At 32.7% G+C, this 27,994-nt stretch overlaps 2 protein-coding genes across 2 annotated transcripts; both read left to right on the top strand.

The window, feature by feature from the left end:
• The first annotated feature begins 788 nt into the window (after positions 1 to 788).
• LOC122606068 (aspartic proteinase 36-like) lies at positions 789 to 5,465 on the top strand. The gene is made up of 10 exons (XM_043779030.1): positions 789 to 1,066; positions 1,683 to 1,812; positions 2,045 to 2,292; positions 2,876 to 3,100; positions 3,963 to 4,125; positions 4,363 to 4,436; positions 4,615 to 4,705; positions 4,788 to 4,863; positions 4,984 to 5,055; positions 5,210 to 5,465. The coding sequence occupies exons 1-10, from the start codon at positions 849 to 851 to the stop codon at positions 5,353 to 5,355; spliced, it is 1,443 nt and encodes a 480-aa protein (XP_043634965.1). The 5' UTR covers positions 789 to 848; the 3' UTR covers positions 5,356 to 5,465.
• A 10,669-nt stretch (positions 5,466 to 16,134) lies between these two features.
• On the top strand, positions 16,135 to 23,106 carry LOC122603031 (calreticulin-3). The gene is made up of 14 exons (XM_043775644.1): positions 16,135 to 16,262; positions 17,256 to 17,363; positions 18,062 to 18,254; positions 18,343 to 18,601; positions 19,226 to 19,282; positions 19,388 to 19,435; positions 19,876 to 19,962; positions 20,047 to 20,104; positions 20,527 to 20,594; positions 20,700 to 20,792; positions 21,119 to 21,175; positions 21,267 to 21,350; positions 21,963 to 21,983; positions 22,824 to 23,106. The coding sequence occupies exons 1-14, from the start codon at positions 16,154 to 16,156 to the stop codon at positions 22,833 to 22,835; spliced, it is 1,254 nt and encodes a 417-aa protein (XP_043631579.1). The 5' UTR covers positions 16,135 to 16,153; the 3' UTR covers positions 22,836 to 23,106.
• Positions 23,107 to 27,994: the final 4,888 nt, after the last annotated feature.

Raw genomic sequence — 27,994 nt, 5'->3', positions numbered from 1 at the left:
CATGTGTCGAATTAGAGTGAACTAATACTGATGGTGGCAATTTCGACCCATTTACTTATATTGGAAACTTCTCATGATCGAAGAGGTTCCGAGTCCTGTTTTACACTTTTACACTTTTACCAAGTTAAGGATTTTGGTTTTGTAACAAGTTCACCAACTCTTCAAGGTCACCTAAGCCACAACGGTGATATACGGTATACCTCTTTCCGTGATCTGTATTTATCAGTAATAAATTAAGGGTTATGTTAAACGAAACCCTAAAGGCTTTCGTTAAAGTGCATTAAATAGTTGTACACTCCGTTAATCTTCCAACCCAGATAATGTTCTGCCAAAACTCTCCGTTAACATCAGAACCTGAATTACTCGTATTAAAAACCCGAGTCAAGGTACTTCTATACGTGATTTTGTTTGTCATGCTCGGGATATCATAACATACTGCACCTTTTGTAGTTTAAGGGATATAATTAATTATCCACTAATGAGTAATGACAATCAACTAAAAGGACTAAAACAGATCATACTTCAAAGTATAAGGATCATAATAGAAAAGATTTGTAGAAACTCAAAAGTCAAAGGTAAATAAATTATTGATTATTTGATTTCCAACAAGTCTTCACCATGATCCTCATGCCAGCAAATCTTCCTTAGAAAACATTTAACATGTTTGAACCAAACCAATCATATATTTCCGTTAAATCCGTTACATCTTTCTGCATATGTCTTTTCTTTCCCCAAATCAAAACTTATATCTTTTCAATAAAATTATATACAGACATATATATGAAACATACATTTAAAATAAAAAAAATTTAACGTATAGTTTAGGATTTTAACGTCGAATTATCGATATGAATAGAGAAAGAGTTGTTTTGAGAATCGGGTTTATTGTTTTTGAATTGTGTATGTTGGCATCAGCCAATGTGGTTTTTCATGTTCATCATAAATTTGCAGACATTAACAAAAGATCATTGAATGCACTAAAACATCATGATGCCAATCGTCACCGAAGATTTTTATCTGTGGCTGAAGTTCCTCTTGGTGGCGATGGAAGCCCCACCTCTGCAGCGTTAGTTTCTCGTTCTTTGTCAATACGTGCATTCTCTTTGAATTGTTTGTTTTTCGGCTAAATTTTGAATGTGTTTTGTATATATGTTGTTTATTGCTTGATCACCTGTATCCTTAAACATAATATATTTGTCAATGGTTTTTCGCAGTTAAATGACTTGTGTCACGCCTTTCGAAAGTGTTCAAAAGTTAGCATGTTAAGAGTTTTTAATTTGAACCGTTTTTGGAAAGTTGAATGGTTTTTACATTAACTTTGGCTTGTTGAAGAGCAGTGATAAATATGTCTAAAACATGAATCTTGAAATGGACTTGATCCATCCAAATATTCAATATTTTACTCATGGCATATACATTTCCTCATGAATTTTGTAATGTTACTGTCAAAATGTGTATACCTTGTTACTAGATCTGCGTCTGATATCAATGCCTAGTTCTTTGAGAACGGCTTTTCAGCGAACTTTTGGATAAGTTGAACTTTTGAGCTGACTTGTTATACGAGTCTTACGTTTACAAAGGAATATCTATCAAAAGAAATCAACCTTATCCTTTTATAACAAGGTGGTTTAAATTTTATAGAGAAAATCTGAATCTTTATCTTATATGTTATGTTTGTACAGTCTCTACTACACCAAGATTCAAATCGGGTCTCCTCCAAAGGATTATTACGTGCAGGTCGATACAGGGAGTGACCTTCTATGGGTCAATTGCATCGAGTGTGATAAATGCCCTTCCAAGAGTGACCTTGGAGTATGTATGAAAATTTGTTGATTTACATTTTTACAACTGATTATTTCGACTTCAAGTCAAGTGTCAATTACGAAAAATAAGTAAACTATTTCCCTCTTATTCTAAACCTAGTTTGATAGACTTTTAAGCCCATTTCACAAAAATGTTCAATTTGGTCATTTTAGTATTAATTCCATACATATTCACAATTTTAGTAATCACTCATAGCCTGATTACCCTATGCAATCTATAGGTACCCCTCACATTGTATGATCCGAAAGGCTCATCAAGTTCCAAAAAGGTTGCATGTGACGATGAGTTTTGCAAAACTACATTTGATGCCTCAAGTAATGAGTGTAAGGCCGGAATGCTTTGTGCATATTCTGTTGCCTATGGTGATGGAAGCTCAACTGCAGGTTATTTTATCAACGATAATATAAAACTAGCCCAAGTATCAGGGGACCGTCAAACTACATCTATGAGTGGAAATGTAACTTTTGGGTGAGCTTTTATTTGTCTTAATATGTGTTATCATATTTACAAATTGGATAACACAAGTTATATGGGAAGATTTGGAAAGAAGTGAAGAGAACTGGAAGTGGCAAAATGGGTGGGTTGGAGTTGCACAATGGTCAAAGCAAAACAGTCAGGGAGCTGATTCACAAACACATTGCTTATCTAATTTAAGTTTTTTTACACAAGCAGTCAAAGCTATTGATATGACAGGCAAAACTATACTTTTACAAAAGTTGATTTTAGTAAGTTGTGCTCCTAACTCATCCAAAGTGTTTATCTAATTGGCTAAACCTCTCCTGTCATTTTATTCAAAATATAGATTATAATTCAACCTGATATATTTTTTGTAATCATATTTGACATACTATATAAAGGTTTGCAAAGTTTGGACAAAAGTTGTTTCTAACCCGACCCGACCTGCACAATTATTACCCGTTTTGTCCTAAACCGATTTTGACTGGTTATCCAGCGTGCATGACCTGACCTGCACAAATATTACCCGATTGTCCTAAACCAATTAAGTCTTTAGTTTTATGTATAATGATTACAACTATATGATCCAAGATAGATGTGGAGCTAAACAATCTGGGGAGCTAGGTTCATCAGAACAAGCTCTCGATGGTATTATTGGATTTGGGCAGTCAAAAACATCGATGCTTTCCCAGCTTGCTTCGGCTAAAAAGGTGAAAAAAATGTTCTCACATTGCTTGGATGGTAACAAAGGAGGCGGCATTTTTGCTATTGGGGAAGTTGTGCAACCAACAATTAACACAACACCACTCCTAGATGATAAGTAAGTTATCATTCTATTTTCCCTGAATCCTTAAGATTGTGAGTGAAATAGAACTACTTAAATGGCCTTCATACACAAGTTTTGTACTTTGTAAGCAAAAAGTTATACAGAAATATGGACCAAGGTAGTGGAAACAAGAAATAAAAACAAATAGGATTAGAAAGTGGCTAGTTAGAGTTCCGTACTTTATCGTTGATGATGTTTAAGTATACACGTGCACAATCTAGTAAAACCAATGTGGATAAACTTCATAGTATATAGTCATATCTATACTCTCAACTATCTTTTGCGTCAAATATCAATGCTAGTATTTCGTAACTAGAGATAGCATGTGAATTAAAAATAGAATAAAAGAAAACTGAAAAAAATCTTATAATGGGGGGAAAGTTGCAATGAGAGGCTAATGATGGAAACTGGGTCTAATTATATGGCCAACATAGGTAAGCCCTTTTGTCAAGGCAGGCCATTCATTATGACATTTACTTGAGTAGTCCTGGTCTCCATAAATCCTCCAGAGATCCATATTCCACACAAAAAAAAATTAAATACCCAATTTTGTCTGTAAAAGGAATTAAGGTCTATCCTTTTTGACAAAGATCCATATTCCACACAAAAAAATTTTTGAAATCAAAAGGTGATAGAATTAAATTCCTTAAACATAGTTAAAAGTCACCCTAAGTGTATCTATTAATAGATTATAGTTTTATAGAATGTATAAGAATGTGCGTGTGTGTATTGATCAACCCAGATTTGAGCCATTACCCAACCCGCCCATTACACCACCTCCAAGATTGAATATCTTTGCTAACTCATCAATGTCTTCTGAATTATGGTTTAACATTGTGATTTATCTACATTGAAGGACACATTATAATATTGAGCTGAAGTCAATTGATGTGAACGGTGAATCGCTAAAAATCTCAACTAGTATATTTGACTTTATGAAGAAGAAAGGAGCTGTAGTTGACAGTGGTACGACTTTGGCTTATTTTCCTGATGAGGTTTTCAACCAACTAATGGAAAAGGTATTCTGCCAAGCCGCCTGAACTTCATTTGATTTATACAAAGTTTACCAGGATGAAACCCTTTTACCCAAAAAAAAATAGAAAATGTATAGTTATAAAATCGTAGTGTATGTCTAAACGTTGTCGTGTATCTATCACCTCCCTTATTAATGCCCCAATACCTATTTCTCCTTAGTTTTCATATCTATTTGTGTCTATGCTGTATCTTTAACTCTTGATGGTATCCTTTGGATCTAGATCATGGTTGCACAACCCGAAAACAAGCCACAGACAGTTGAGAAGGTGTTTAAATGCTACAAATACTCTGGCAAGTAAGGGTTGACTTTTTCATTTTAAAATGAAGTTTTTCATCTGAGCATTTATTTGTTGTGACTTCTTGTATATACAAAAACTTTGAACAATTTGTTTTTGGATGTTACAAGTCAGAATTAACTTTTCAAATTTGAACATAAAGACTCATTTTATGTTCTTATTCCTCAAATAATGCAGCATTGATGATGGTTTTCCAGATGTCACTTTTCATTTTGAGAATTCACTTTCACTGAAAGTTTCTCCCCATCAATATTTCTTCCAAGTCGAGGTATGTATCTTCTTGCTTTAAGCATAAACGTTTATCTGCTTTCAACTTTAAATTAACCATTTATATCACCTCCTCTTTTCAGGATGATGTATGGTGCATCGGTTTTCAGAACAGTAATATTCAAGATAAGGCTGGAGCAGATTTAACTTTGTTGGGCGGTAATTTTCTTATATAGACTCTACGAATTCTTGAATACTTAAACATCTAAGCAACACTACTTTAGAAGGTGTTTATAAGTGTTTAGACTAAATTTTATAGAAAAAAAATTCCATATGCAGATCTTGTTCTATCAGATAAACTGGTCACATACGACATGGAAAATCAGGCCATCGGATGGACTGATTATGACTGTAAGCACATTTACAAACTACGAGTACTTGTTAGTACGTCGTGATTTGATATTGATTCTCGATGTTACAAAAGTTTGTTAATTACTTTCAACGCGCACATCAAATGGCATTGACAAAATTTTGCTTAATCACTTTGGTTTCGACATCATTTTAGGTTCATCAAGCATTAAAGTGAAAGATGAAGAGTCTGGGAATGTGTATGAGGTTGGAGCCCAAGATATATCGTCTTCACATTGTACATATAATTCCCGAATCATTTTGGGGTTGCTCTTATTTGTTGTAGCAACTTTCATCAACTAGACTAACTCAAATGTGGAATAGTGTATAATCTTTGGTTTGGGGTTGTTTAGTTTGGTTAGCCCGAGTTGATCGTGCATTGTTGTCTTTTTATGGCTAGACATTCTTTGTGATACATTTACCCCTCCTTACTTTTCTAACATTAAGATTTTGATAAAAACCGCAAAATTACCTTTTGACAATTTTAGGCATCACCTACATATTACACCTCTAAACCAAAACCAGTTTCTCATAATAGGGTAAGGATATAGTTCTCACACGTACACGCATACATGTAGTCGCTACTATCATCACCACAACCATCGCCAACCCAATCACTCACCAACATAAATTATCATAAATTATCGCGTCACGTCATCTCGTGTGCTATAAGTTAAGGCCGCCATAACGCACATATCCCGTGCTAGTAATATTTAAGACTTAAGAGTGCATATATAGTTGTTTAATGGCAACTTTTTAAGTTCCCGAAACATAAAAGATAGAAAATCCAATTAAAAAAAAATATATATTCAATAGAAGATACACAAAAGTGCTCATCTTGTCAAGGATTATAATTGTATTTTGTATAAGGTCATATAGACGGGAAAAAAAGTATTAGTAAAAAGTAAAAATGAGGATAAAAATTTCCTATATTTCCTACTTTTTCTTACAATGTATTATTAAGTCAATCGATTCTTTAAATAGTTGACAAAGCAATGCATATATTTCTTATCTATATCTATATTTACTATATAAAAATAATAAGCTCATGTTCAAAAGTTATCAAAATAAAATATGTGAATTGACCAAAATACCTTTAATGAATTAAATTACCATCAACTCTTAATATTAAAAAAAATGCTAAATAAAGTCCATAGGGCTTCACTTAATGTGCATAAAAAGGTGGTACGTTTCCATATCAAAAGTTCACCCTTGATTTTTATGGTAAGTGTATAACTATTTAATGCACCTTAACGAAAGCTTTTAGGGCTTTGTTTAGCAAAACCCAATATTAAATTACACTATTAGTCCATTATATTATAAAATATCTTTACTAACCCCATTTAAATCAAATACCTTTACCTACACCAATTGATGTTGCCACCACCATCACTATCCATCGCCGCCACCACCGTTACCGTCATCGCCGGCTCGCCGCCGCATTATGCGGGTACCATGTTCGTTTTTCCTTACAAAAGTTGGCTCACAACGTAAATTTTATTATGCCATTTTTGGTGTATCTATATGAAATACTAATTGTGATGTTACAACATAAAATTTTGGGATAACTAGTTGTGATTAGATCTTATTGTAACGTTAATAAGATGTGTTATTTTTTTATTTTTATTGAAGATACTATTTTTAGAATCAACTATAAAGAGGGACATGTGGTATACAATATATTAATACGATAATTAAATAAAAATAGGCAAACGCCGAGTCTAATACGGGCAAAGACTTTGAATGAGAAGTGAAAGCGACGGTCAACTCCCAAAGGTCTCCATTTAAATCATTTCGATCCTCTCTTTGAACAAATACCCTTAATGCTTTCTGAAATTACGAAAATGCTTTGTCAAATTTGTAAAATAAAGGGGAAAAAACGTATAAATATATGTTGTATGACTAAGGATCTTGAAAGAAGTTTTTAAGTACTAGCACGACACACGCACACGTTGCAACGGATATTAATATCAGGTGCAAATGAAAGAAAAAAGAGAGATATTGAGAGAGAGTTACATGTGTGTGAGTGAACAAATGAAAAGGAAAGAGTTTTTTGTGAAGGGTAATTTATACATTTCCTCTCATGTAACTTTCAACATGAAGGGTTATTCTCTTTATTATGTAGTATAGATAGAAGATAATAAAATTAGTTTATTTATTTATTATTATTTTTTTAATTAAGACATTTTCAAAAAAATATATAAAAAATTAAAAACAAAAAGTTTCCGACACGAATCAGTGAGCTATTTATGTAAGGGTACAGTATAGGCTTCACCCTTAAAGATATACATAAGGGTAGTTGATGAGAGTGATAAGTTATAAATGTGATAGGTTTTAGGTGATCGGTGATAATGTGATCTATCTACCTAACGGGATTTTCCTTTAACCGTCATGGCACCGCCATAAACGGATAGACTTCTCATATAGCTTAACGGTTCTTTGGGATAAAGAATTTCGAATTCTTAAAAAAAAACTTTAATTGAATTAAAGAAAGAATAAAAAAGTGAAAAAAAAGCAAGCTAATTTTATTTATTTTTTTACTCTTTTCTTTTAAAGCTATCTTCTCTTTTGATCTTTATCTTATACTGTATATTATAGAATATAATATAATACTTTATATCTTATATACACGTATATATACTCTTCTTACTAATTAACTAACTACATACTAAACAATATTAATGATTTTTTTAGTTCGTTAAATATTTTTAGTTTAATTATAAGATGTCATCAGATTTGTGACGGTAAATCAATTTACAATTTCAAAAAAATAATCCGTCCGACAAATTTGTGTGGTATTCGATGTTGGTGATATTAGAAAGGAAGACATTGATGTAAATTAATTGGGAAATGATATTTCTACAATACAATTTGGCAATTTACAACAATATCTGCATTATGCAGTTGTACCCTGTGCAATAAAATTTGTATCTTTATTGTAGATGGCAAAATTATATTGTAAAAATATCACTCTCCAAATTAATTTTGACTCAGTATTAATTTGTTTTCCAATTATTCATATAATACTATTTTTTTAATTAGTATATACATCTAGAGATAATATAATTATTTATTGTATTTAGTTTTTATTGTAGAATAAAAAATAATTATTTATATATTTTATATAGAAGAATAAATTTATTTTTATATATCTAAATATAATGTAGAAGCATTGGTTAGACAATTTAAATGTTTTTTTTTTTCAAACAGTTGATATTTGGTGATATTTTTGTAACATCATGTTATGTTTGAAAAATGATTTACAAAAAGAATAGAAGTCCAAGTGGGACGCCCCACACATCCGCAATATGTAAAACAGAAGTATTCGATTGGCTGGTGCGACGTGTTCAGAAAATCAGTCATCACAAACCAAATGTCAATTCAAGTCAATTTCTTTTTTCCTTTTTTTTTTTCTTTTTCCCAATCTTCATAGAATTTCCACAGCTTTTTATACCTAATAATATTGGAGTGATGAACTCTAAAGTTAATTCAACTTTACAGGTGAAGATAAAGGGACTCAATCCTTATATTAAAATTAAAGGTTAAGATTCAAATTTAAGTTTTGAATCTTGACCTTTGATTTTAATCCGATGATTAAGAATTGTCCAACTTCACTTATGAAGTTGGTAAAACTTTAATAAATCTTTATCCAAAAATATTAAAACGTAATAAGATACGAGGTTTGTCTTGAAAAATAAAAAACTTACTAAAACTATGAGTTGAAGACTTGGATGTTGATAATATATCTAATTAATTGGAAAAAAAAAACTCAGACTAACTTTTTAATTATTAATTTTTATTAAATATTTAACTAGAAAAAGTTTTCAAAGTAATAATTATGCTTTTTTTAAGTAATGATTATATTATATCTATCCTTAATCAAAACAAATATTTTTATGTTTTATTTTTTATTTTTTTAAATATGTATCAAAATGATCATATAAAAATTTAAAGATTTAAAATTAAAAGTTTATTTTGAATCTCTAATAATGAAATAATGAAAGTACAAACACTAAAATAATAGTAAATCACATGTATTAATAAGACTACTCTCACGTCGAGAAAGGCAGATATCTAGATCTAGACGTGACCTATACATGATTTCTCATCCGGCTAAAGACGACCCATGGTGAAAAGTCCAATAAGACGTGATAACAGAGATTTGGGTACTCTCCTTCTAATTCCACCATGACAAAAGGAGCTTCTCCATTTATAAGAGCAATTGTAAGAGCTCTGTGATGTTTAATATCTTCTGGACTACTCAAAAACGTATAAATTGTCGTACTGTCTCTCTTGTCTAAAGAATAGACGATTACAACAAGCTTATTAGCAATTAGAACATCAACGCGGGGCTTGAAATTCACTAATTTGAATTAATGCTACAAAAGAAAGCTTTCTTATCACAATTTTTTTTTCTCTGGTTCATACTAGAAGTAGGAGACATTGTAATATCATTAAGCATTATGCTAATGAACTGTTCTATTACTTCATCTTACATCCCGCATCAGTTTTCGAATTTTATCATATCGGATCCCATTTGGGTTATTATTTCTTTCAATTTTTCTTGAATTTTTGCACAGTTTTTTTGCTGTTGTATTCTCGACAAATATACTTGGCAGTGGCACGGTGCTATTGGTCTATCTTACAACTCTCAAAACTATTTGGATCTTAACATATCGGATTCTGTTTAAGTTTTTTATTTCCTTCTTCTTGGTTTTATCCACACATTTACTTTTATGTTCTCAACTTATATATTGAAAACTTTTATTGAACATTTTGTTTTTTTTTTCTTTTTTTAATTTATTTTTGGTTTTCTTTTACAAAAACTAAATGTATGTGTTCGATATTGCAAAAGCGTATGTGGTTTTCATTCAAATATATATATATATATATATATTGGTTTTTCTTGCATGTATGTATTCAATGTTGTAAACTTTTCAACACATTTGTGTTATTGTTCTTGAGTAATCATCTATTTTTTATATCCATTGCATGATTGTAACACCCGTAAGTTGACCACGAAAATTTCAAAGTCAAAATAACTTTTAAGTAAAAAACGACCTCGTAATTGTAAAACGGCATCGTATTCTAGTATTGACATCGTATTTGTGATACGACCTCGTATTCTGTCTGCATCGCATTTTTGAGTTAGCATGGAAACCCTTCTATTTTACTCTACATATAAATACTCTCATTCTCCAAACATTCTCATTTTCATCACCTTAGCCACCTAGCAAAAACACACACACCTTTGCTACCTCATTTCCCCTTACTACCTCGTTTTTATTACCTCACCTTTACTACCTCATAAACATCAAGTTTTATAGAAATCGAACCTTACTTTGTTTAGATTTAGTGTCAAAAACAGTGTTTCCACCTTCTAAGCATCATTACAAATATTTATTTTGGTCAGATTTGATGTAAGAATCAAAACCCTTTTTATGCTCTTCTTTTGAATATTTTCGGTTTTTCTTTTAATACACACACTATACCCACCAAGTATCAAACTTTTTACGCCCAAAATGTTTAGAAATATATACCAAAACTTTTGTCAAAGTCTCGTGTGATTTCATTAACAAAATCTTGCGTTATAAGAATTTTTGTACACTTTTTATAAACTTTGTTCAAATGGGTTTTCGGGTATAAGTGCGTTTCCGAGTTTACAACTTTAGTATTGTTTTCCTATCGTATTTGTGGGTCTAAAAGTACAATCTGATGTTAAAAACACCTTTCAGATCGAAAGAAACAATTAGGGTTTTCTAGAATGAATTTTGGGGAAGAACAACCCAGTTTGCGACCCCCGTCGATTTGAGACCTCGTATTTCCATTTGCGACCTCGTATTTCAAATGTGACCTCATACTTCAAATGTGAACTCGTATTTCAAATGTGACCTCGTATTTCATTTGTAACCTCGTATTTTAAATGTGACCTTGTATTTCAAATGTGACCTCGTATTTCAAATTGAGACCCCATATTTACTAGCCTCTCAAATTTAATTTTGTCTTTTAGTGAAATAAGACCCCAAATTCAATTTAAGACCTCAACTTTCGATTGAGACCTTGGATTTCGATTACTACCTCGATTTAGTCAACTTTGGTCGGTTTAGTCAACTTTGATCATTTTTAGTCGATTTGGTCAACTTAGTCAAACTCGTAATTTGGTCAACTTAGTCAAACTCGTAATTTGGTCAACTTTGGTCAAATTTGTAAAATGTTGTCAAAGTCAAACTAGTACGCTTTTGGACAACTTAGTCAACACTTGGCGGCACGTTATGAGCACGTTTACCTATAATGAACACATATTTAATTATGATAACCTTGAAACAGATTGTTGCGTGCCGGTTACTTGCTTCTGATATCTTGCGTAGCTTAATCTTGTTGCTAGCACTCTGGTGAGTTTCGTAGTCCCCTTTGTCACATGTTTTCATGGGGCTGAAAGGATACGAATCATTTGTTTTTATAGTAAAACGTATATACTTTGATACTATATGATATGACTTTGTGCAACCTATTTTGGATACACATATGATTAAGTATTTTGGAAATGCTTATAATTACATATTTTGGATACACTTATAATCTCATATTTTGGATACACTTATGATTACATATTTTGAAAACGCTTACTATTACATATTTTGGATACATAATCGGTTTCACTTTTGGCATACATTTGATTACATATTCGCTTACATTATGGATACTTTAATGTTATCTTGATTATAGACTATACTGCATGATACCCTGTGTGTGCTACTATTATTCGATGGCTATTAAACTACTGTATGACATTGTTATTCATTCTAGCCAGGTCTTTTCTATGACTCTAAGGGCATGCATTGTTATTCATTATAGCCAGGTCATTTCTATGACTGTAAGGGCACGCATTGATACTCATACTAGCCATGTCATGTTTATGACTGTAAGTGCACGATTAACAAACAAACTAGCTAGGTCATGTTTATGACCGTAAGGGCATGCATAGATATTCATACTAGCCAGGTCATGTTTATGATTGTAAGGGCATACATGGATATTCATACTAGCCAGTTCATGTTTATGATTGTAAGGGTACGAATTGATATTCATACTAGCCAGGTCATGTTTATGGCTGTAAGGGCACGCATTGATATACATACTAGCATGGTATTTACATATTGTAACGTCGATAATTTACAACCTAGATGACGTGATGGTGACAATTTATGTTGGTGATTGACAGTGTTGTTGAGTGGCGGTAGTGATGATGATGTTGGCTAAGACGACATATATCGATGTATACGTAGAAAGATATGTGACTTTCTAATAAGTGGGTTATGATTATAGTTCCGAAGAAATGTCATAGTTTAGAATTGGATTTTAAATCAGTGATGCCTAAAATTATTAATGAATTATACAATATTTTTGGAGTTATCAAAATCTTAATCTTGAAAAGAGATAAATGCATTATAGGCCATCTCCAATTGATAGTTTGCTCATCGGTTTGTTTGACTGGACAAACTAAACATTAGTTTGCTTACAAAATTGTGTTTGTGGGATCATCTTCATTTTTCTTTTAAGTATGTGTGTACATGTATTTATAGATAATTATATATGAATGATGATATGATATGAGCAAACTGAGTTTCAGTATCCTTGATTGAAGACAAAATGAGTTCAGTTTATTACTTCAATATTGGAACAATTTACTGACGTGTTGTTAAGGTGGTCGGTTTGCTTGGGCAAATTGATAATACTATTGGAGATGACAACTTCAACAAGCATAGAAAATTTAATTTATATAATATGAAATATGTTAAACTAGCCCATTTTGTAGAGACTCTTACTTTTTGTGGTAGAGCTCATTTTTTAATTTTACACAATGTGCTATTATAGTATTATTATCTGGTGTAACCTAATAATATAGCAGTATATATGCAGTTAAAAAGATAATTTGAAATAATTTAACTTAAATAAATTCAATAGTTTCAGCATGATTTCATTGAAATCTGTTGAGTCTCTTTCATTTTCAAGCATTGAAAATTTGTGTTTGAAAGTTTTAAAGGATACATAGATCTTAAAGGTCACTTCTATTGCTATGAATTGATTGAAATTTGCATTCTACTTTCTACGGTTATAAATAATGCCACATCATTAAATAAAAAGCCACGTAATCAAAAAATGCCCACATCACTAGTTACACATGTTAAATGTTACTACTATTTCTCGTAATAAGTGAGAGTTAATTGCTAAAAGTAAAACTTAAAAGGTTCACTGATATTTCCATGATATAATTGAAAGAAAGCTTTATATTTCCCGTAGTTAATTCCTATTTTAATCCAAAGTTGAAGGATATTCATCCATCCTACACAGTTAAACAAGGGACCGTAAAATAGAGGATAACTGCAAAAAATAGAAAACACCTTTCGACTAATTTACAAAAATAGCAGTGACCTTTAAAAGTTTTATTTTTTAGAAATTAATTTTCATTTATTACCGAAAATAATAACATTTTGACACGTGTACATAGTGACGTGAACATTTTTTTTTTGATTACGTGACAGTTTTAATGACATGACATTCTTTATAACATTGAAAATAAAGAGGTCCTTTCAACTAATTTACGAAAATAGCAATGACCTGTAAAAGTTTTACTTTTTAGCAATGAACTCTATTTTATTGTCCAATTACTCAACACCTCGTCAGTGTTGGATGTGAAGATGGTTTCTTCTTTGATTTCTTCAACTAACTTAGAAACCTCTGACAGTTTGTTCGAGTTCGAGCTAACTTCTGGACCTTCGCCATCTGGATCTATGTCATTCGCGGACAAACTCTTCTTAAACTGCCCAAATCCGGCTTATATAACTCTTGTTTCATCTTAAACATCCTCATGATCTCTCCCCGACAATAACGCAGACGTTTTGGCATCTAATTTTAGAGATTTTCAATTTCGAGATAGACGAAGAATAGATAGATCTATGTCTCCTTTATGATCTTCATACACAACTTTTCAACCAATTGATCATATATAGATCAACTGGTACCGTCAACATGTGATCACAAATTAAGGTTGCAAGTCACATGTTCAAATCTTGTCAAAGGCAAGAGGAGAAACTATATTTAGTGACTCATGTGTGAGAATGGTGAGTCACTCGACATGAGCTCTATGCGGTGTTCCCTTTGGGTATCAAGACGGTACATGGGATCTGATATGTCCATTTATATGCATATTCCCATATCGTTTCTAAGATGTTTTAAGCTTAATTATGTGTAAATTATATGTATATTCGATGCTTTGATGGTGTTGCTAGTGATTTCAGGCTTAGAACAGGTAAAATGGTTAGAAACAGCTGTTGGACGACTTTAAGATGCATTGGGATGGTTCGTGGACGCATACGAGTGAAGATGGAATGGAAACTACAACTTTTGGCTGAAAACAAGGTTGGTGCGTCGCACCATGTAAGGAGGTGCGGAGCATTTTCTATTCAGAAACTTGGAAGAAGTTGGAAAGCAGGGAGGTGCGACGCACCAACCCTATGGTGCGTCGCATATCGGGCAGCTTCAAATTTGGTAACAAGGTCAGGTGCGCCGCACCTGAAGCTTGGTGCGTCACACCTGTAGGTCGGTTTGTGAAGACCTCTTGCAAACTCTATAAATACAAGGCCATAACCCTCCCATTCGACACACAATCACTTCTAGTCGACTTTAGGGTTTTTTGGGGGTATTCTTAGCAGCTTTTTCGTCCATCAAGGTCTAAGGGTTGTTCGTGATCTCCAAGGCATTCGGTTGTCGATTTTCTTAGCGTTTACTTGTTTTCTACACATTGGTACAATATGTTCTTCTATATTTTTACTCTTTGTGCTTTGTTTTTGATTATGAGTAGCTAAATAATTCGTCATCCACTGAGATGAAGTGATACATTGAATAATGGTTGCATAAATCTTTTGAATTCAAGTTGATTTGATTTAACGTTGTGTCGTAATCTTAGCTTATTAATTCTTTGTTATTTAACTCTCAATTGCGGATAATTTTTGCATAATTTCAGTGGTAACTAGGTTGTGTAGAAGTTATTTTGATTGCTTGGTTAGAAGCAATTGTTTCTATGACGGGTACGGTAGGAAGTAATTGATAGTTAATAAGGGTTAACGGGTTAATGGTTGGGTACAATCAATAGACACGATTCTTTCGCGAAGCGCTCTCTCAGCAGATTCCATTCATGAAACCCTTCCAAGTATCTAAATAACCAAAACAATTAATTGGCTAGGAAAGTTATGAAAGGCGTCTTGGGGTACCGGTCTTAGTAATGGAACTAGTTAATTAAGGGAATTTAATAAAGTAACGAACTTGACGGGTACAGGGTGAGTCTTTGTTAGTTCTCGGTTATAAAATCAACATAATTGAATTGTTTCTTCAAATATATGCAACCTAAATAATGTGTATCATGGAGTCGAAGTAGATGATCTTCTCATCTTATTTGATTTAAAACAAATCTCTTTTTTCGATAAATTCTACGGAATTTCTAACTCTTTCAATCAACTAACTTTCAATTTAAAATCAATATGACGTGGTGTCTTTAAAAACCAAACTCTTTTTAAATTACTTAAAACTCGCTAACTCTTATTAGTCTCTGTGGAACGAACCTTTACTTACTTTAATCTATATTACATACGAACGGGTCCACTGCCCGATTGTGTGTGGTAAACGATTCGGAGTATTTATAGGATTTTAATTTAACTAGATTTTCACACATCAAGTTTTTGGTGCCGCTGCCAGGGACTGATTTTAAGAGTTTAGTTTGAGATTTTGTAGTTTGATCCTTTTTCGTATTAATTTACGAGAAAGTTACTTGTTTTATTTCCGGTAATAAATGAAAGTTCATTTCTAAAAATTAAAACTTTTAAAGGTCACTGCTATTTTCGTAGTCCGAAGGTGCATTTTATTTTCGGCGGTTATGCAAAAATAACATGGCTGCTTTAATTTGCAAAAAAGATAAAAACAGAATGGCAAAGGTTGTAATTAAACTCCAATTGTGGACCATTTTGGAATTAAAAAGTTCTATAAGTAACATTCATTATTCAGCAAATTATTAGTATTATGCTATAGTGTAACTTGTAAAAAAGACATGGGCAAAAAACAGAGAGGAGGTGGAGTTCCATTTCTACTGCTGCTGGTGTTACTCTATAACTTCAATCTTTGTTTCTCAGAGATCATCTTTGAAGAGAAGTTTGATGGTCAGTTTTTTACCCACCTTTTTTTTTTTACCGTAGATGGATCTTTAATTTTTGCATAATCTATATGTTTTGAACTTCTGTTGGGAGTACTAATAGTAAATAATAATAATAATGATAGATTTTGAGATTTTACTGTTAATTTTGTGTAATACCAGATACTAGATATTATATAATGTTTACTGTAGTAATATTCATATTTTGCTACATGATAGTAGTACTTTAGTGCATAGTTTACCAAAATAGTCTTACGTTTGTCGAAATAGTCCACGAGGGAGGTTAACTTTAGGTTTGCTATAATGGTAAAAAAAAAAAAAAAAAACGGATTTGATCCCTTTTTCTTGCAAAATGCCGGAGGTATTTTGGAAGCAGTCTCTTTACCTTTGGGCAGGGGTAAAAATGTAAGATTGGCTACATCTTACGGCCACATATCTCATGAGAGACAAGATTGGGTAACTGTTGACTAATTTTCTTAGTTAATATTAGCATTTTTTTATTTTTTATTTTTAATATTTGGGGTTTAAAGTTCAGAAAATAGCAAGATATTCAGACTTTTAGCAATGATAAATATTGAAAAATAGGAGCACACATATGAGTTATTTATGGTTTAAATCTAAAACAATCATTACCTAAGTTGTATGATATAGATGGTAGTAGTCAACCTTGTATGTCATGTTTGCATATAAGTAGAATGTACTAAACAATATGTAAATATATATAAAGTTTTCCAGAAGATAACAATTTAAAGTAGGTTGATATAATTGGTAAAAAATGGAAAGATGTTACTATTTTTGGTAATTCGATGAAAATTGTCACTATCCCTTTGAAAAAAAAGTATGTTAAAGTAGGCAGTTAATTTCGGCAGTTATATCTTTTAAGGGGCCATCATTCATGCCTGGTGTAGTATAATTTGGGTTAGAAATAATGTATTTCACATACAGGGTTTTGTATGTGATTATTTAACGAAGTATTATTTTTGTGCTTTGTGGCGAATAGATGGGTGGCAAAGCCGGTGGGTGAGGTCTGATTGGAAAAGAAGTGAAGGAAAGGCCGGTACGTTTAAGCACACAGCTGGTTCGTGGGCTGCTGATCCGGATGACAAAGGTAACATTTATCTTCTTTGCTAATTTGGAAGTGTTAATGTGGGTTAATATGTCTTTGAAAATTTTCTTTGCGAGGGCCCATTTTTAGGTAGGATGCACATGATTGGTTTGTTTGCAAGTTCTTGCAAAGTTGCAATGCTTTTAACGGATTATCTTTTCTTCCCGTTTTCAACTGCAAAGGCCAGTTGTTGTGGCCTAAACTGTTTTCTGCCTATTATAGCATTTTTTCCATTTATGTGGCAAAGTAATCAAGGGTGTAAATATCGCTTTTCAGAATCGTCTCGGTTGACCACCACTAAGCGATATATCGGGGATATATCGTCTTAGTCGACCACCGAGATGTGATATATGATAACCGAGATTTACAACACTGAAAGTAATTGAAACGGACTTTCTTCCGCATTACATCCTTTTTGTTATCTTGGATTTATTTTCCACATGATAGTTTGTTATATGCAATAATACAAATTCGTTTGTTCATACCGTCATATGTTTCTATTTCTAAGGGAATCCATATCAATTTAGCAATTAAAGTAATCTGAACAAAAGTTGCCAAAATATAAAGGCCGAATTCTTATTTGAAATCAAGATTTGTCAACACCCTTTATATTTTGTGTTGTTGTCATTTAAAAGAGATTCAGCGAAACAAAAGATATCAATGAATATTTCATATGTTTGACTCATTATCGATTCTTCCAGGTATTCAGACAGCAACTGATGCCAGACATTTTGCCATTTCTGCAAAGATCCCAGAGTTCAGCAATAAAGATAGAACACTGGTATTACAGTACTCGATAAAATTCGAACAAGATATCGAGTGCGGTGGTGGTTATATCAAGCTGATGTCTGGATATGTAAACCAAAAGAAGTTTGGTGGTGACACTCCTTACAGGTTTAACGAAGAACATATCTATACGTTTATTTGTCTTGACTGTGGTACAGTTTTATGTGTTTACATTTGTTTGTTTCTCTTTTGGAAGTCTGATGTTTGGACCAGATTTATGTGCGAAAGAGACAAAGAAGCTTCACGTTATCGTGTCATATCAGGGGCAAAATTATCCTATCAAGAAGGATCTGCAGTGTGAAACTGACAAGTTAACCCATTTCTACACGTTTGTCCTTCGGCCCGATGCAACTTATAGCATTCTTATAGATGGCAGGGAAAGAGATTCTGGAAGCATGTATACAGATTGGGATATCCTTCCACCGCGTAAAATCAAAGATGTGACTGCCAAAAAGGTCAGTTTGTGACTGAATTTACAATGAATAGAGGTGGCCAAATGGTTGACTGGGGCAGGTTGGGTAATAGGTCAACATGGAAATTTTTTTTTTGTGACCAAACGAGATGGGTCGCCTTCGCTCGACTCAAAAGACTTTTCTCCATTTGTTTTTTTATCAACTAATTACAAATAGAGAAATGCTAAGTCTACAAACGCTTTTTACAACTTGGAGAAATCTACATCATTTGGTACGCTATTTTGTGTAACTGTAGCATAGCATTTCTTTAACGAATACATCCTGTGTCATTTATGCCAACATGAATTAGATTATTACAGTAGTACTCTAATAGTATGAACATAATAATTTAGGAATTTCTATACTCATGCTTTCAAATGTACCTTGGACAACTTTCAACCAATTTGACAGCTTTCCTATTGAGCTATTTTTTTAAACCCATTTGAGCTGTTGGATATGAAACATAAATCGAATCAACCCTATATAATGCCAGTGCATTTTTCTTTTCGTTCCCTTTTAACCCATGTCTGCTGGACTGTAAACATGAAGTTTTCTTTTCGTTCCCTTTTTTTAATTATTTATTTTGTTCTTTGAGCAACTTTATAAGTGGTTTTTTTGATTTTTCAGCCTGTAGATTGGGAGGACAGAGAATATATTGATGATCCAGATCATGTCAAGCCAGAGGTAGGTAGCAGTGTAGCACTGTAGCAGAATGTATGCTTTTTTGCTTGAATTTTCAGTTGATCCGTTATTTATGAAATACAATTCTTATGTAATTTAATATCTCAGGGCTATGATTCACTTCCAAGACAAATTCCTGACCCGAGAGCTAAAAAGGTTAGTTGCTCGGCAAGTCGTAATTCATCAAGTTCTAGCTTGATTTTGTTAAATTTTGGCATTATTGTTTTTTTGACTTGAGTATTTTTACATTAAACGCAATTATTAATATTGTACTTATAAAATTTTAACATGTGTATAATTTATTTTTCATTTAACTTTGGTGACAACATATTTAGACATTTATTTTAGTTTACCATTCAAACTGTCTTAAATTCTTAATAGTTCTGCACTTTGACTTAAAAGATCACCCCTTAACATTTAGAACAAGTTTCAGTTTTCAGACCTTAATCACTTTGAAATGGAAAGCATCTCCCATATCTTATGTTTATGTTCAGATGTGGTACTTGAGTTTCATCTGCAAGATTATATACTGTTCATGTAGTTTCCCAAAAAAATTGTGCTAATCTTGTCTCATTATTATGTTGAACTAATTATAGCCTGATACCTGGGACGAAGATGTGAAGGGCGTATGGACACCGCCAAAGATTCCAAATCCAGCATACAAAGGGCCGTGGAAATCAAAGGTATAGAAAAGTTCTACCATCTTTTAACAGTTTGCCCATGATCCTGGCCATATATTAGCTTGAACAAATTTTGTGTTACTACAGAAAATTAAAAATCCAAACTACAAAGGGAAATGGAGGACCCCTTGGATTGATAATCCAGGTACATAAATCTGCATGTTATTGTTTACTATTGAAGTAGTGGTGGTTAATTGGGTGGGGTGGACAGTAGCTCATAGTAGGTGGCTTTTTGTATAGGTTGGGTGGGTTTCCCTGAATTTTTTTTTGTAAAAACTTTTTACATCTTTGAGGAATAATTTTTGTCTCAAACATGTTAGCAAATATTAATCACACGTTGTGGTAAAATTAGTTCGGAGGTATTATGCTTAACAAACTTGGGAAAACTTTTGGTCAAGTTTAACCTCTAAGTTATCATGTATTTTATTCCATCTGTTTGACTGATTTGAGATGAAATTAATAGTAACCGAATCAAATGTTTTACAAGTAACTGGGTCAAAGTTTTCACCTCAATATTATCGAATTTTTAAGTTAAGCATATTAACATATATTTTTATAATTTCCCAGAATTTGAAGATGATCCTGATCTTTATGTGCTCAAGCCTATTAAATATGTGGGCATTGACGTTTGGCAGGTAGGGTCGTCTATCATACCTTAGTCAAGGATGCATTTTTTAACACTTAGCAACCATATTTAGATTGTTCCAAAACTAGCTTGACCTTTTGTTAAACTGTTGCAGGTGAAAGCCGGTTCGGTTTTTGACAACATTCTGATCTGTGATGATCTAGAGTATGCAAAAAGTGTGGTGCAAGAAGTTTTCACCCACAGAGAGGTATGTCTCTGCTTTTGTGTTTCAAAAATATCTTGTTGTCCATTTTGTTATGTAAATTGATGTTGTGTTTTATAATTGCAAAAACTATATTATTGAAATAGCAATGTAAATATTCAAATATAACCATTTAGGAAATTCTATGAATTAGAGTATATTTTTGGATTTGTCCCATATGATATGTTGTTTATGTATCAATTTTTTAATTACGTTATTTGATCTATTTGAGATGATCCAAACTAGTCCTTAATTAGTGAATGGATTGAAATTGCCACCTTTAACAAGCATTCATACATCCTCTAAAAATCCGTTTTCTGTTTGAAATCTAGGTGGAAAAAGAAGTTTTGGATGAAGCCATGAGAAAAAAGAAAGAACAGGAGGAAGAGGTGAGTTACTGGACGAACTGCGACTAGCTCGCTAGATTCAATACCTTAATTGGGTTGATAGATATGCATGAGAATGTTATAAAATGCGCAGGAACACCGAAGGGCAAGAGAAGAAGGCGAAAGGAGGAAAAGAGAACGAGGCGATGATAGAAGGCGCAGGGATAGATACCGAAAGGTTAGTATAGATAATGCAATGTTTTTTAGGCTTTAAAGGGTGTAATTACTTCTTATGGCCAGGTCAGGTAAATTAAGTTTTCATAAAATTTAGTAGTGTCAAATATAACAAGAGAAGTAATATACTTGTTAACGAATTGAATAAAATGATTGAAGAGGTTTTATATTTTAAAAATAAATTTGAAAGTAGGTTTTAAATAAGTATTTTACCTGTCAGAGAAGTTAGTTTTTAAGAATCAACATCTCTATTTATAGCCAATGATGACTAGTCCAATTGGTCAGAGGTATCCCAGGTTTTACCCAAGGTCTTGAGTTCGATCCTTAGGGATGACAAGTCTTGGGGTTTTTTCCTTCGAATACTTGTAACGGCCTATGGTCAACATCTCGTTGTCTAGGGTACGTGCAAGGCTTCACCATTATACGGTGAGGTTTCCTTGATGTCGCATACCGACTGAATGTTCGAAAAACACCTCTATTTATAATGGTTTGACTTGTCACTTGTTACATCTGTTATCATACTATATAATCAAAGCTTAGTTGGGATATTTTCCACTATCTTGGTATTGTTTATATGAATTCTTCCTAATCTAATCCTCATTTTGTTTTCATGCAGCGTTATTATGATGATTATCATGTAAGTTTGAACTCTCTTTTTTACTTATTTTTTTATATCATATATCAGATATATAGTGATGTGGAGATTGTTCCTTGTGGTAACATATAATACATGAATCATGAATGTTCCAAACTTATGGGTTGATTCCCTTAAGACGATAAAAAAAGGTTATAACTATATGGCTCATATCCATACCTTAGATGTAGAAGGGCCAAATGGTTGTCTTATAACGGGTCAACACGAAAAGTTTTTTCTTACTAGCTGGATCAGGTTAACTGTAAACCATTTTTTCCAGATTTATTTTTTAAGTTACTGATATGGAACAAAAAACTATAATAAAACTCTTTTCTGATTTGTGACTAAATTCGAAAATTTATTAATCAATAAACTGTAAAAATAATATAAATCTTAAGCCCTATATTTGTAGAGTGAAGGATAAAATCCTTGTAAACATATTATCCTTATAATTTGGAAACTAATACTAATCATTTCTTATTTAATAAACGTAAAAAAACAATCTTAATAAGAACATAAAGCTATTTCTAAACTTATCTGCTTGATATTTTTCATTGAAGTAAACTTTGTATAATATAAAAAATTACCCTAAACTAGAAAGGTGACGTCCTAGGTTGTCTGTAATCTCGTACTCAATCATGTCCTCTCCAGTTATCGTTTCGTTGTTGTGTTTAAGATGATTCACGACTTCACGAGAGTGTATGCTTTCAAATGTACCTTGTCCACCCTACGACACATAGACCTGTTTCTTTTTATCAATTTTCTGATCAGACTAAATCATATCCCAAATTGATTCATTTGTAACTTTTCTGACTGTTTTTAACAATGTTGCTGGTCATGCAGGATGAGCTGTGAGATGGGGAGAATTTCACTGATTGACGTTTCCATTGTCATTTTACATATAACACTCAAGATTGTTGTACCTTGTTTCATCAATTGTACTGGTGTGTTGGGATACGAAACCCACGTGAACCTATGAGGTGCAGCTAAGCTGAATATTTTCTTTATGAAGAATGATTGTTGATACAGATTTATGTTGAGTTTCAAACTCAGATTAGGTTTCTTATAATTTCAATATGTACTTAGAATCTTCTTTTACATCCAGCAAGGAAAGATTTTACAGCAAGTAACGTTCATGGTTGTCTTATCAAGTAAAGGTGCAATGGGTGGTGGTTTACATTTCTTCTTTTTCATATCCTATTCAGAACAGGATCGAGTATCGATATTTACGTTGATATACATTTGGTGGATTAGTTTGTTAAGATTTGACATTAAAAATAACAAGCCCTCCTAATTGAGATGATTCAACAATTAAATTAGATACTAGTTTAAAGGGAGTTTTGCAATCTGGTACATTTTGGTGTGGTATGGGGTTCATGAATCTTTGGGAACAATCCGAAGTAAATTGACTTATTTTTATGAGCATTTGCATCGTACCAATAATAATCTATACTATATTATGAAGCAAATTCATTTTTGAACTTTCAACATTCAACATTCATATAATATCCTTAAAAAAAATTTCTAACCACTTATTTTTTCTCTCTCTTCAAATCTCAATCGCTTATTTTTCTCTCCTTCATAAATCATTTTATTCCTCTAATTCATTCAAAATCTTTTATTTCGAAAACTATACATCGATAAATTATAATAATTATATGGGTGTTCTTAATATTTCATGCTTTTTCATTGTCATTCGATATACTTTCGGTGAATTTTTAAATTCGAGGGCGGAGCCCAGACTGCTAAGGCATTTGGCTATCACACTCTATATCCTATCACCTTCTGTTATCTATCATACTCTATGACCTATCACCCCACCATCTCACCGCTACAATGCGCGGGTACTTTGTCTCGTTGTTAAAATGTCTGTTTTATCATGTTTGTATAAAATTTAAATTAAACTTACATTTAACCAGATAATTAGAAGAAAGAAACTTGATTAAATATCCCGTAAACGATTCCCTCAAACATCCAATCAGATAAACAATCATCATGTATACACAAAAACTTTGCTCTCTTCCGCATCATAATTGAAGACCTATTTATATATAGATGTCACACAAGAGACCAATTTGGCAAGTTTGTGTTTGAATCTTGAGTCAAGACTCAAAATAACATGTTGAGTTTAAGATCGTGAAGTCGATCAGTTGTATCCGTCTATTAGATGGAATCCAAGCCTCACGCACCTCTAAGGAACCTTCGGAAACCTTTGTCTACGTGTCATGCAATTTATATGTACGACAATAATCAAGGTCATTTTTGATTCCCGATACTTGTGTGAAAACTTAGCTATGATGTTAAATAGATATGGTATAGAATTGCATTGGTTTTTTTTCGTGATAACATGACATTGGCCTTATCAAACAGGTTAACTGGGTTATGCATTTGTAATTGTGTGAACTTCGACCAACTTACGAAAATAGCAGTGACCTTTAAAAGTTTTACTTTTTAGAAAATGAAATTTCATTTATTCCCGGAAATAAGAACATCTAACACGTGTACATGATGATATGGACATTTTTTATTACGTGACATTTTTGAATGACATGACATTAATTATTCTTTAATTATTTATTTATTATGTAAGTTTTATCAGCCATGTCATTTCCCCTCCAAAAAATGACATGATTCCATTTCAATTTCGGTTCCGGCAAGGTATTTCTTCTCGTAGTTTTCCTCTGAAGCTAATTTCAGCTTGATTTTATTGATTCTTGTTGAGTCTCTTTCATTTTCAAGCATTGAAAAGCTGCGTATGAAGATCTTAAAGGAGACATAGATCTAACTCTTCTTCGTCTATCTCGAGATAAAAAATCTCTAAAGTTAGATGCCAAAACGACGTCGTTTTCGCTGGAGGGGAGATCATGAGGATGTTCAAGGTGAGACGAGAGTTTCATAGGACGGATCTGGGCCGTTTAAAGATAGTTTGTCAGCAGATGACATAAATCCAGAGGTTAGCTCGAACTTGAACAAACCGGCTAACAATTTCTACATTGGTTGAAGAAATCGAGAAGAAACCATCTCCACCTCCAACACCGCCGGTGGTGTTGGAGTAATCCGAAAAATAATGAGAGTTCATTGCTAAAAAGTGAAACTTTTAAAGGTCACTGCTAATTTCGTAAATTGGTCGAAAGCTCCTTTTTATTTGCAGTAGTTATAAAGAATGTCACGTCATTAAAAAAATGTTACGTAATCAAAAAATGTCCATGTCATCATTTATGCGTGTCAAATGTTATTATTTTCGGTAATAAATGAAAGTTCCCTGTTAAAAGTAAAACTTTTAAAAAACACTGCTATTTTCGTAAATTATCAAAAAGTACTTTCTATTTTTGCATTTATCCTTTTGTAATTCATAGTTTTTTTTTTTTTTGGAACAGTGGCACCATTAGAGAGGAAACAAAAGATGATGCTGATCAACGTGGCCAAACTAAAAGCTATAGTACATGTTTTAACACAATGTCAATTTGACCCATTATCCATTATGTCGGTTTTGGCCGTTTCGCTACAAGTTTGATTAACCATTACTACAATTACTTTTACATCAAGTATTAACTCCATTCACCGTCGTCTCTACCACTAATACTCTCCAACCACCACACCATCACCGCCGCCTCTACCACTAATACTCTCCAACCACCACACCATCACCGCCACTAATACCATCGTATTGTGCGAGTACCGTGTTAGTATTAATCTTCATGGATTCTGGGTAGAAAGCTGTTTTTGTGAAAACACATTTGCTATTAGAGCGTGACAAGGTTCCAATTTATATTTTTTCAAATATCTGCTAGGACACATAAGAAATCTCACTTTAATATGCGCTACATACACATGTATAAGTCGCATATCTATAGTTTCCCAACTTTGTTGTAAATGCTTAGATATTATTGTAGATTATCACTACCTAAAGTATTTTGTAATTATATATTTTTGTTATATATCAACCATCAAAAAGATGGATCCGAGGGAACTTAAGACTTTGGGGCATTGAGTTCAAATGTTGGTGCGCACAAAATGTTCTCAACAATGGAGATCAGGGTTATCCAAAAAATGAGTTTCTTTTAAAATTGGAGTTGAGTATATATATGAAGAAGCATGTCGTTAAACCCAATTTTGTTGTTCAATATATATATATATATATATAATATATTATGTTTTGAATTGTCATTCGAAAATCGACTTCTAGGGAACATCTCCGAGGAACACCAGACTATACAATGTGTAACTCCCAAACCTCATTGTTTTCGTTCTGTTTAACTCATGTAATGTAAGTATAATGTATAACAGGTTCTTGGGGTTATTAGGCAAGCACGGTAAACTATTCTTAAGTGTTTTTGAAGCTCAACTAAGGTAAAATAATATATTTCGTCATCTGAGGGTACAACAAAACAAACTTTTTATAAGATAAAACTCCAAATGAATGTAATGCATGTTTGTATGTTAACAGGAATGTGGTTATTATGGTTATATATGATTACCATTGATGATGAATGTTAATTTATGCATGATGTGAAGGTACGATGTTATGTACATGTTATGAAATGAAGAAATGCATATGGTATATGGATTGAACACCGAGTCACTAGACACATGAGTAGGATTGCCATGACACATGCACGATTAAGAGTCTTAAAGTAAAAAAATATACATTTGATTAGTTTAGGTAAAAGTTAACCTAAGCTAATAAATATAAAGAAGTCTCGAGCATATGTATGATGTTGTGTCAACCTTAACCCATGCTAGTTCCAAGAAGTTAGTGTGTACTTGGTCACGTCATATGCGACATAGTTACGTTTGAGTATTCCGGGTAGAGTAACTAACCATCAATGGATAAAGGCATAAAAGATTTATTCAGTTGGAATGATATAGTCTTTCCTTAACGACGCCGATGGACCAACGAAAGATTTACCGCATGTTGGTTGTGAGGACTCTATGTATGGTGTGAGGACTCCATGTATGGTCTATGAGCACATGAGCACCTGCCCACAAACCCAACATCCCTATGTACTAAATGACAGAAGTCATTTAGCCTATATACCATTAGCAAAGCTATAAATAAAAAAAGAAAGATATGTACCAATGGTTAGACACTACTCTAAGTACGATGATCCTAATGTATTATGTTGAGTGTGTGTTGTGCTAGTTATGTGATACTAACACTTAAGAAACATTATGTGAATATATTATGCAATACTAAATGTTTTCAAATACATTTTATCTTAGTTCTTAAATCTAACACTTGCTCTTTTGAAAATGTTGTGCCTTTACAGCGTGAGCTAGTTAAAGGCTTAACTTGGTTTGATGGGTAGAAAAATAAAGAAGACTTTTAATAGTTTTCTCAATACTTAGACATTTATGCATAGCTGTTATGTTTTGGGCTACTATTATTAAGACTTATTTTGCATTGACTAATGTTGGTATTTATGTCGGTGTAAGAGACTTGACTTTCTTTCATTTTTGTGTCGACACAATTCGTAACACCAGTTTTATGTAAGATACCATCCGTTACGGATGACACAGTTTTTAATTGATTGTTTTTCCACGAAGTTATACGCTGATAGGCGAAGTTTTGATTTTTCCCGGTTTTTTATCGAAGGGTGTTACACAATGGACCAGCCCATAACAACACTATGGCCCGCTAGAGGTTAGGAGCTGTTATTGACATTCAGGGAAAAATATATCGACTTGTCACTTTTAAGAGTCAAATGCAAGATCTATGAGAAAAACCAAAATTTCATTTTACTAGTTAAACTTGCCTTATTTGCTTATGTATGATTAGTTTTTACTAATTATTATGTCATTTATACTAGACCCGAATATTTAGAAAGTTTGAACATGTTTGTGTAAGGGAAATGATATTTGTGCCATCATTTTTGATGGATGTATCACAATGTACAAATTATATAGCTGACTGTATAAGCCAGTAATGCACATTTGTGGTACATCCATCAAAATAAATGGTACGAATATCACTTCCCTTGTGTAATCTAATAGTGTGAGAGAATGGGAAAGGG

This window comes from Erigeron canadensis, chromosome 6, assembly GCF_010389155.1.
Source record: "Erigeron canadensis isolate Cc75 chromosome 6, C_canadensis_v1, whole genome shotgun sequence".
Classification (NCBI taxonomy): domain Eukaryota; kingdom Viridiplantae; phylum Streptophyta; class Magnoliopsida; order Asterales; family Asteraceae; genus Erigeron; species Erigeron canadensis.
The sequence above is the reverse complement of the archived record's forward strand: the minus strand, read 5'-3'. Positions and strand labels throughout refer to the sequence as shown.